This window comes from Phoenix dactylifera, chromosome 17 (genome assembly GCF_009389715.1).
Source record: "Phoenix dactylifera cultivar Barhee BC4 chromosome 17, palm_55x_up_171113_PBpolish2nd_filt_p, whole genome shotgun sequence".
In the NCBI taxonomy this organism is placed as follows: Eukaryota; Viridiplantae; Streptophyta; class Magnoliopsida; order Arecales; family Arecaceae; genus Phoenix; species Phoenix dactylifera.
This window is the reverse complement of record NC_052408.1, coordinates 13762070-13773595: the sequence shown is the minus strand read 5'-3', so window position 1 is coordinate 13773595 and position 11526 is coordinate 13762070. Positions and strand designations below refer to the sequence as shown.

The 11526-nt window shown below is 36.4% G+C and overlaps 1 protein-coding gene across 4 annotated transcripts; it reads right to left on the bottom strand.

Moving 5' to 3' along the window:
• Positions 1-1608: 1608 nt before the first annotated feature.
• On the bottom strand, positions 1609-11088 carry LOC103716677 (dihydroorotate dehydrogenase (quinone), mitochondrial-like). 4 transcript variants are annotated; one of them, XR_005506712.1, is made up of 11 exons: positions 10793-11088; positions 10282-10364; positions 7817-8140; positions 7389-7644; positions 5753-5833; positions 5521-5628; positions 5415-5444; positions 4344-5290; positions 4110-4147; positions 3918-4017; positions 1609-2222 (listed from the first exon to the last, which is right to left on the bottom strand). XR_005506712.1 is itself a non-coding variant. In XM_008804779.4 (11 exons), the coding sequence occupies exons 1-11, from the start codon at positions 10934-10936 to the stop codon at positions 2130-2132; spliced, it is 1395 nt and encodes a 464-aa protein (XP_008803001.1). In that variant the 5' UTR covers positions 10937-11085; the 3' UTR covers positions 1609-2129. The 4 variants fall into 4 exon arrangements, 3 of the variants coding, with proteins under 3 accessions (XP_008803001.1, XP_017700599.1, XP_038971041.1); XM_008804779.4 differs by having other exon boundaries at positions 4344-4481; positions 10793-11085; XM_017845110.3 differs by having other exon boundaries at positions 3918-4032; positions 4344-4481; positions 7389-7614; positions 10793-11084.
• Between the last annotated feature and the right edge of the window lie 438 nt (positions 11089-11526).

The window sequence follows — 11526 nt, the reverse complement described above, 5'->3', positions numbered from 1 at the left end:
ATAACTATATGGCTCACAATCTATGCCATGCTCTAACTACAATCTTTGCTCCAAGACCAGCATTGAATCTCTCATTGAGTACCAAGAATAATTTAATCTATACTTACACGTAAGTTTTGTAGAGCTAGATGGAAATTCTTCATGGAATATAGGAGAAACAGCATGGTGCATGTTGTATGATTGTTGAACATCTTAGCTTAATAAGAATTTGATTACATGAACTGTAACAGAACTATAAATTTAGGGGGAGATTTAGAGAGGATATAATCAAGGAGGAGGTCTACAACATCATGGGGAAGAGGTGCCTCAAGATGATAGATTCCTCAATATCAGAGATTTTAGAACTTCAATGGTTTCTTTTATATTCAGGGCGAAATATGGAAAAGTTAGAACAATAGGGTGTTTGCAAAAGATAGACTAAAAGCACAAAGAATACTGAAAAAAAGGATGAAGATTAGAACAACAGGGTGTTTGCAATCAGATCAAGAAGAGTTTTCAAGAGTTCTCCTAATCAAGTACTTTCTTTGCATGTATGGATAATTTCTTGGCAAATTCAAGTGCAGTCCTACTTGATACATCCAGGGTTTTGTTTCTAATTTTAATCTAATATCAATTTTCACAAGACATAATTTAATTTGTCCTGAGAGTATCCATGACTCATCATTCATTCACCCCACAAGGTCAGGTAGAAATTCTATAAGCTGGACACTAGGCAGTACCAATCTGTGTTGTTGGATCTCCAAGGAGTTAAATGCAGCGCAAGAAAACAGTGCAAGCAAGAATGATCCATCAGCCCGGTACTTCTTATAACTGTATGCACATTTCCAGCATGATGCACATAAATGCTGCAAATCACAATCTCTATTCTAATCTATGATAAAAGATACTGAAAAAATTATATGGCTGACTGCATAATGAATTGGAACTTCTTCTGTTATATATTATGGTGAAGATAGATGGTTTTGCAGGTGGATTCTCACATATTTTGACCAATTTCTGTCAAATAGAAATATAATAATATTTTATGTCAAAAAGGATCTAGGATACAGAACTCCCATATAGATACTGGCATTTTTATGGCTAGTGTCTCTTGTCAAAACTTGCATGCGACAATATACTAAAACATTTTGATCTTCAAGACAAAGGACAAACTATCTAATTCATCATAACCAGCATGTTGTGGTGCCAATTCCTTAAAATGATTTATCGATTCCTACTCTGAAGGAGATGATGCAATTCCTATAGGTGCTAAATATTTCTTAAATCTTTTCTAAAACCAGGATTGGCAAGTCCATGTTTCTTAAGATGATGCATGTTTAAACCTCATGAAAGTGATCAAAGTAGGAAGGTAATACCTAGTCTTTGGTCAACTTTATGCTGATTAAACCCCACTTTTCTGGATTATGAGGGTTAAAGCATATAGTAACCGATGGTAGATCATAGTAGAAATTCTTTTTTTCATAATGTGATTTCAGTAGAAATATTTCTCTCCAGGCTGAACAATAAATAGTAAGCATATTACTGATACATATAGAATTAAAAATCTGAGCTTGGCCTTGTTTTTACCTTAGTGATGTCTCATGCCAACAAGTGAACAACAGAGTCAAAGGAGCACCAAAGAAAAATATAATCATAGGATCTGAAAATCTTACAACACAGCTTACAAAAAGGTAAGAGGTAAAATAATGTTCATCCTTTCCCAACAACCAAAAAGCAAAATTATAAAGGGAAAAACACGGCTAACAGACCCGTTTTGAGAAATGGGAAAATGTCTGTCCTCCAAAAACAAGCTATATATATAATTTTGAGGAATAAAAAACTTCCCAAAGTTTCAAATGACTTGCACGTTTCTAGAATACCTTGGGAAGCCACATATATCAATCAAAACTTCATCGCCAATATGGAGATGATAGGTCACACCGAGGGAGCAAAACTTAATAAAATCCAGGAACGAAAATTGCTCGATGTTAAGAGAAAACTAGCCGCAACTTTTGAGTTCTCAAGTGTGGGAAACTGGTTTCATTTTTGCACATAAGTAGAATGAGTTGGCTTAACTTGGTTAAGGAAATCAGTAGATTGGGAAGTCACTTGCCATCAGCACAAAGCATTTTTGAGCCATCCAGTTCCTTCTAAGAATTATGAAAAGTTTGTCTGCAATCCGCACCTACTGCTTCCTGGATGGACTTAAAACCATCCCTTTCTAAGCATTCTGCCAGCTCAGCCTGGAAAAAGAAAATGAAAAAAAAAGACTATCAAAACCCTATTTTGTAAACATTGAATAGCTTCTTAAATATCAGCATTAGCTCAGATAAAATGAAAGTCCATCCAGACCAGTAAGATATGGTATACTGGTGAAAGAAGCAAGGGCGTTGATGGGAAGCAAAATAACAAATTCGATTTTGAGAGCTTCCTTCCATGCTAGCACATAAAAACTACTGCTAACAGGACTTTAAACTACTAGTTATCACCTGTGCATGCACTGGGGAGAGGTTCTGGCTCAAACCTGGATGATGCATTTCCAGTTTTCTACCATACCTCAGAAATAAAATAAAATAAAATCTTAGGCTCAACTTTGCAAGGTGCTAACCTACACAGGTTTGAAGAGTAATCAACTTGATGAATCAAAGACCCACCACAACTAGTCAACTGTCATGTTATCATGTATGGTTTAAAATTGTGGCTGAGACAAGAAGCATCATCATTGGCAGTATGGTCAGTGCTTGTACGGTGCTATATATTATGTTTGACATTTTCCAATATGAGACCATTCCAGACAAAGTTGGTCTGTGTTTTGTGACACCACATTGTATTGGTCAACCAAGATTATTTTGAGGCTGCTATAGAGGTTTTATTATATTCTTGATTTCAAGTTTGCATAATACTAATACCTTAATTAGAGTTATTGGAATCTGGCATGGGATTTTTTAGCTATTAAATCAACTAAATCCCTTACATCAAAAAAAAGGAAAAAGAAGATATACATACTGATTACCTTTAAAAGTTTGAGCAATCCCATTTACTTAGAAATTTAAAACTTAAAGAAATTCTCCAGTTCTGGACATTGCAATTGGTTTGCTTCAAAGTGGTCTTTAACATATACTTTCTGGGGACTCTACTTGAGTATCACTTTTTGTCATATCATAACGAATCTTTTAGGCAAAACACATCCACTATATTTTGCGTACAGAACTATTTACACATTGGTATTTATTTTTTATTAAATATTTCTGACGTTAAAACCATAATCTAGTTGTGCTCTGACACCATTATTGAAAATACAACAAATTTAAAGGCTTATGATCTCTGAATATATCTTTTAAATGTGCACATAATTGGAATCAAATTTAAGAAATGCACTCCTCAAATGCAAACAGGTGAGATCCCCACATAGAGTTGAACATCTACCAATTCAAATAGTTCATAGAGGCATTTTTCAGGGTTATTGCATTCACCAATTTCAACTTTCAAAAATTTGGGAGGTCCTACCCAGCTTTAGAACATTATAAGCATTCTGACCAGTATCAATGCACAAGAAAATAAGACTTCAGAATGTGCGAACACAACATATATAAATCGAACATATAAGGAAAAATGCTAGAGTCAATATCGATGGTTAATTAACACTTGAACTTCACAGGAGAATGGCAGATGCAGAATAAGAGGATACATAATAGAATGATTATGCACCAGATGCAGTGAGATGGAGTAAGAAACCAATTATTCACAAAAGGAAGCATGTTAGAAAGGATTATTTCTTAATCACTGGAAACAGCTTATCTATATTAGCTTACAAAAGTAGAAAATTTTTAAGAAACAGAATAATCTATTTCACGTGATTGTGAAATGATCACTTTGATGGAATACATGAAAAGAATTACATCAAAAATATTACAAAGCAACATTGTTCCAAGAGAAACCTTTATTTGGGGAATGAGTGCTGGTCCACCATAAGCAAAGGCTGTGTAAAGATGAACAAGTGTTGCTCCAGCTCGAATCTTTTTGTATGCATCTTCGCCACTGTGTTGGGTAACACTTAATAAACTTTAGTTAATGAATTGCTTTTTAGTAAGCATCCAGCAATGTCTCTACTAATTATAAGGTTCTAATACCTGCTAACACCACCACAGCCTATAAGGGGAATTTTTCCCTGCAATGCAAGTATTCTGAAGTCAGTTTACAAAACTGAATGCGAACAAAATAGTGAGCAATGATCAGGGGTGAGAAACATCATTCTGGAGCACACAGAAAAAAAAAAAGTATGAAAGATGTAGTTTTGAAAAGAAAAAGGAATGCAGTACCAAAGATTTCTATGTATTCCAGTAAAAATGGATGCAGATTAATACCCGAGTAAGAATGTACAACTCCTTAAGAATGTTCATTGACAGATCAAAGAGTGGCTTCCCGCTTAAACCACCAGATTCTCCAGCCAATGGGTGTCTACTTACAGGATCGGGTCTTGAAACAGTTGTATTTGATATGATCTGAGGAGGCATTGTTTATACTTGTGCATAATAAATTCAAATGCAACCATTATGAAAGATTGGTGTAATTTAAAATTTCAACAGTTTTAATATATGATATATGGGTAACATTTATTGCTAAGCAGAATTATGGGAGCATACAGAATTTCCAAAGCCATATAAAATCATACAGAAATAACACAATAAATGAGGTCAGTGCCCAGATATACAGTTAAGATGACCAGATATGCAACAATGCCATTATACTTGACAGCTAAGGTACAAACCTAGGAAAAAAGCCTTCATAAACCTACCATATTCATTAAACTATGCGTGAGCAATAAACTGCAAAAGCTGCATATAAAGGTTGGAGTGCATGACCAGTAACTTTTCCCTCTTTTTGTTTAAGTTCTTGCATTCTCAAAATCCGTCAAAAAATTCAACACCTAAGAAAAGAGTGCTTCCTTAAAATCCATTGTTCTGAGTTTTAGAAAACATCTCTTCATAACTATGAGATTTGAGTCCTGATGCATCCTGGCATGTCCTGCCGGTACCATAACATTCTGATGAGAGAACAGTACGGACGCACCTAGGACACTGGTTTTTTTACTAGACCAGGACATCCTGACTGTCTCGGTTTGTACCAGACAGGATGGACTGGGACGGTTGCATAGCAGCACTTTTGGATGGCCTGGTGTCCTGGGACACCTTTTTTTTATTTATTTTCGCTTCATTCTTACTGTTGATGGTTGTTTCAGTCTGTCCTGATACCATACCAACCTGGGATTAGACCAGGAATGGGTACCAGCACCTAATCCTTGAGTAAGACGCTGCAAAACAACCGAACCACACAAAAATAAAATGCATGCACACATATGGACAAAGAGATATACTGACAAACATTAATTCAAAATAACCAAAAGAAAGATTCAGACAAATATTGGGGAAACCTACCAGCCCATCCAAGCGGAGAGCAAGAGCAACCTAGAAAGCATAAAGGAAGACTATCAGAACAAGGTACAGTATTCAGAGGGGAAACAAGATTCCTCTGAGTTTATACCACTGCAATATCTTCAAGGTCCTGCTTAGACAAGTCAGGTGCAATTTTCACTAACAATGGCGGTGGACCCTCCCCTGCCCATTGCATCTCATCACAAGCAGCTTGCACCTACAAATCAATCACAAAAGTCAAAAGAATCAATTGCCCATCATCTCAAGTGCACTAAATTAACAGGCTGAAAGAAAATAGCAATGGGGAGGAGAATGCCCAGTTAAAATTCCAATTTCTATACCTTTTTAACAAGATCTTTCAGTTGTTTTCTCCCCTGAAGTTTGCGAAGGCCTGGAGTGTTTGGAGAAGAGATATTTATGACCTGAAACATGATGTGATTTCAAATACACAAAAAAAGATACTTAATATTCACAGCAATAATTCAAAAAACTAGTTTGAAAATTAGATATCATAGTCCATAATTAGTCAGATGTCATAAGCAGTATGGTTCATCTTGTCGCATAGTGACTGCCAGGTCCCCCTTCCCTATAAATATGAGGTTAGCTTTATAGCTTATATCAAGTATAAATCCCCAATAGTAAAATACTCTCCTTCTTTTATTTGTACGAAAGGTTTCTCATCGTAATCATTCTATTACATAAGAGAACCAAGTAAATGCAGTACATAACATTTTGTCATTTATAGCTAACACCAACATTATGATTTTCATATTAATGATAGGCCAAGATCAGGAGTACAGTTAGTTGATGAGTTCACTCAATTCTCATCCTGGTGCCAACTCAAACTTTCCATATCCATGAATTAATGCTCAAGTCATACTCTAAATGAGATGATGAGGCTCATTCAAATAAGATACGGAATGTTATCACATATTTCTTGTTTTTCTAATAAAAAAACTGTTACCATTAGATATGAAAGCCGCACTGGTATAATTCCAGGAAAGTTGAAATGACACAGTGGAAATTCTAATACTATAGTTCTAGAACTCTGAATTTTAGGTTTTAAGTACAAGTTTGAAAGCAGTTTTTGGACTTTTTTCCTTTCTTGCCCCAGTAAGTAATAAACAATCTGTTACTTCATCATATCTGTCTAACAACATGAATGGGCACTTCAATTGAACTTGAAGTATTTGTATTCTATGGAAGGTGAACTGTATCACAGGGGACTACAAATATAAACTGCAGGTATTACAACTAAAGGGAGCAGAGTCATAACCTCCAACAAGCTAGAACCCCTTTCCACATGACTAATGCTCCCCAGAAACAAAAGAGAAAGGAAGGAAACTTATACTGAGAATATGTCCAAAATGATAGACATCTGGGTTGTCCTCCAAAATCCAAGCCACAGAAATGAACATCAGACAGCCAGAATTCCTCATGACACTGCTACTTCTGCAGAATATTGATAGGAACTAAATGCAATGCAGTCACAAAGGTGGCCAGCCAGTAAAAAAGGACAGGGTATTCTGGCATCTCTCGCAAAATTATTCCTTCAAAAATACATCTAATATATGCACAACCAAAACCCTTGGGATCTGTTTGTCTGCAAGTAACTGGATTTTTCATGTAGCTGAGGTTTTCATGCTACAATTACAACAAATGTGGTTATCTTCCACTTTTTGGTTATGCATGTAATAAGTCAACGAGACTCGATGTACGTTATGTATGTGATAATAACTGGCTCATAGAAGCATATATATCATGTTCGCGCATTTTTATTGCAGTCTTAGCAGCTGCAACTCATCTTTGGTCATTTAGACCATAGGAAATTACCAGCACTTAGACCAACCAACCGACCAGAGGAACTTGCTGTATCTGGGAAGTCACGAAAGCATGACATCCTATGCATACATGAACAAAAGATCATAAGGTCATTAGCCTCGCACTATGATAATTAGAAGCAGATCGAGGGGATACCAAGTAGTCAGCGTACTGTGATAAAGTATGGACTCCTTGAACATAGTCAGCAGCTGCGTCTTCACTTGTCTTATTCTTGCCAAGATTAACGCCCAAAATGCCAGGACCTGCTTTTCCTCCCGGCCTTACTTCATCACCTGATGAAGGTAATGAGCTTGAAGTTTCTTCCATCTTCCTCTTACCATGCTGGGCACCAAGACGTTTTGCAACCACCACAATACCTTCACTATTGAACCCACATCGATTAATTATAGCACTGCTCATAAAGTTAAGCACCCCAATGATTGATGAAATAGAAGTACGGACTTGAAGCTCAAATGCCAACAAATTTTTGCTATGCAGACTTGGTATCATAAATCTGTCTCATGCCATGGCTTTAAATGGTAAATCAGTACTTTAAGAAACTCAGTTGCAACATACATGCTTACCCCTCCTGTCGCAATCTGAAGATACGAGGCTTAGGATTTCCCTCCTGGGGAATAGGGGTAACAGAGCCAATTTCCACAAAGCCAAAGCCTAGCCCTAGTAAGCCTTCAACTGCCTCCGCATTTTTATCAAAACCAGCAGCAAGACCTACAGGATTTGTAAATTTCCTTCCCCAGACCTCCAATGCCAGTATTGCTGGGTCAGGTCTTTTTTCTATAGGAACGAGGCCATGAGACGCAGCTGAGACTGCCAACCGATGAGCAACCTCGGCATCCAGCAATGCAAAGAATGGGTTCAAAAATTTTGTAGCCTTAAACAACCACCCACTGCAAGATTAGAAGCAAAGAATCTTAAATCAGATAAACAAATAATTACTCGATACATAGATTTAAAAGGTATGAACAGTATCTGCAGCAAAAGAAGTTATGCGATTCAGAAAGTAATATAGGATTTATCATGTACAACTGCATAAAAAATAACATAATTCTTCTGTAACGCATGGAGATCTCTTGAGAGTACGCAATGCTTGAAGAATGCCAAGAAAGAAGTAAGCATCTAGCTTGCAAAAGAATAGTGGAACCGGAAGGTTCCAGTTTAATTTAGGTTCTACTCGATGGCAACCTTCATGACCATGCAAGCTAAGCAAGCAAGACTTATAAGTTGGAGGACTGCAAGCACTGTGAGAAACTTTCATATCATTCTCTTCTCCCAACTAGAAATGATAAGCTTAAGTGTTTGCATGTATAATGCTATGCAAACAACCTATCCTACCCATCTGCAGTGCATATAGCAAATGGATTTAGGGCTGGTATCTGCATATGCAGCCATATACACCACTTTTTAAATCACCATGAAGGAGAATACCTCAGGTAGCATAATGGAGAGGGAAAGACTTGTAGCATGGATATTATGATGGTTTCCAAAAATCCTGTAGTGCTAGCAGGTGAGGCCTCTAAAACAAACTTGATTTAGTTGTAAGGTAGAGACTGCTAATGGTTGGCATATGACCTAATGCATGATCTAAAGTTTTGTTAGGAACTTCAAAAATAAAAGTGAAACAGTTTAGTTTCAGCTGGATGTTGAATGATTTTGGAGTTCCACAGAAACCAACATATATAAGGCCAAGCTTTTTGCATATTTGGGTTGCTTATGCTAATATTTTTCCATTTCATTTTTCAATGTCAACAAGCATTTCTTTCAATTCAAAAATAGATTTTGAAGTTCTAAAAAGATTTGCAAGGAGATTTCGGTGGAAAGCAATTTTTTTGATATAGGTTTCACTATCCCAGAGTTGAAATCTAATTGTCATTTCTATTAACACATGTTAGGTTTCCATCAACAAGCACGACGATAGAGTACACTCTGAACATAAGTTAAAAAGATGACATTTACGTGAAACCATGTAACCAGTATATTCAACAGAACTGTACTTTAAAATGATGTCTAATTCATCTTCCTGCTTGCCTATTTATTGATATGCTGTTTTTCCTTATTTCGATTAATATCATTTGTTATTTTTGTAATATTCAAAAAAAACTGCCGAAACTAGAGCAAGGGCCACAAAAACTAAAACTCGCCTAGTTTGGTTGAATACGCAAAACCAAAACCATAACGAGTTTTTGAATCTCGACTTGATGGTTTTGGCTACATTAGAGAGTTCATTATTCACTCACTCAAAATATTGACTCGGTTCCTTCATCAAACTCACAGACATGTACATATACACATGCATGTGTATTTATTCAAACATATGTATAAAGAGAGACACTGAGTTAAATCAATAATTAGCAAAAAATTAATGTCAAAACAGGTAGTTAAGTGCAGGACTTATGCAGCCAAATGTAAACTCTCTATCTCTCGCATGTGTGCGAACATAGAGACAAATATAAGTTGCATATCAGAAAGTGCTAGATATGCTGTATGTAAGTTTCTTTTTTGAATGTCTATTTAACCTCCAACAAAAAAAATCTTATAATAAAAATTAAATGACAATGCATGTCAAGAACTCTGTGAGATGAACCTCATATGAACACTTGGAACCAGAAAAAAAAAAGTGAGGAAAGGCTCTGAACATAGCTAAACATGCAAGAAGTTAAAGCTAGCACAGAAACAAATAAGTGTGGAAGAAGAACCAAATAGAAAGGTAAGAACTCTGCCACAAATATAGAGAAACTGGCCATTCTATAAAGTTTCAGTCCTATAGTTCACAGGCCTCACTAATAAATAGGTTTGCAATAGAGGTCGATGAAAGTTTTAAGATAGAGCGCATACTATTCTTAATCATAACATAGTATACATCATTGAGAAGTTTGTTAAGTGCTGACTAAGAAGTCCAATTGAATGCTTCTAGAAAACAAAATCCATAACAGTTTTTAAGCACTAAGTAACATATACAGCCAAGCTAAGTGAAAGTCTGAATCTGCCAACAGATCATTATGCACAAATCTAAGAATTTAATAAGACGTACCAAAATGTGGCTTCATCGGCCGTGCTCACATAAGCTCCTCCAGCTATTGCTAGCCCTATCATGGTTCCACTTAATAACCTTCCCTACAAAAAAAAAAAATAGAATTGCCTTCTAGTATCAACAGAAATCCACAACAAACCCAGAAAGATGCGCGGCACACCTCTCGAAATAATGGGAAAAAAATCCAAAATTGCTAAACGAATCGTGATCAAATAGCAGGTCTCGCAAGCATCAGCTGTTTCATGTAACCTCCCAATATAAATCCAGGAATCGGGAAAGGAAAAAAAACATTTTGTTTCTAGTAAACAAGCATAGTTCGCACTAATTTTAGCATACGAATCCAAGAATCACATAAAAAACCTAGCTTAGGCTATGATCCAGGAACAATAACAAGAAAAAACCTTTTTTGTAGCTAGCAAGAATTACCTAGAAACATCACAACCACTCATACGAAGAGCTAATATCAATCTAAAGAACGAAATAAATGCTGATCAGAAAAAGAGGCTCAAACCTTCTTGGAAGAGGGTGGAATCTTCGGGGCGGCTCCGGCGCCGGTGCTGGCCAGCCTCGGCCCGACAGCTCCGCCAGCAGCCCCAGATTTAGGTTTCTTGAACAGGGCATCCCGGATGGAGCTTCTCCAAACCCTAGTCGCCATCGTCCGGCAACCCTCGCACAGGAAAGGAAGGAGACTTCCAAGAGGCGATCAAGAGAGACGGAGAATATATATTCTCCCGCCTTTCGAGTCCTGTAATAGACGGGAGAAAGGAGAGACAAAAAGGCGACACCTTGTACTTCGTTTACTTTTTACTTTTTAGCTCTCAAAGGGGAAGCTGGTAAATTATTCTAAAAATCACCTTTTATAGTGACTTCGATTAGATTTTTTTTTGTTTTGCCACTTGGATATTTAAGTCATATTAACCTTTTATAGAAAAGAATGAGATTTCCATCTTTCCATGCACAATAAAACTTTCATGCCCTCCAATATCCAAACTCCCACTGATTTATTAATTATAGCAAAATTTAATCTTAACTAAAATTTATGCGTTACAGTTTTTCCGAAATTTATTCTCCATCTAAAATCTTTAATGGAAGCCGCGTATATCACAATTAGTACATGCATGATTATGTTTAAAACTATATGGTAATCATGTGCATAGCATGGTATTGAAATCCATTAATTATGTATAGTAATATAGGGAACGAGAAAACAAAAATTTTACATGTCAAATGCAAAAAGGTTAAAAT

Bases quoted from the DNA above. Each gene is read 5' to 3' on its own strand.
- LOC103716677 (XM_008804779.4), bottom strand. From the start codon at position 10,936: ATGGCGACTAGGGTTTGGAGAAGCTCCATCCGGGATGCCCTGTTCAAG. The intron at 8,141-10,281 runs GTACGTCTTATT...CTAATCTTGCAG, and splicing joins GCCGATGAAGCCACATTTTG to TGGGTGGTTGTTTAAGGCTA. The intron at 7,645-7,816 runs GTAAGCATGTAT...CTTTATGAGCAG, and splicing joins TTCAGATTGCGACAGGAGGG to TGCTATAATTAATCGATGTG.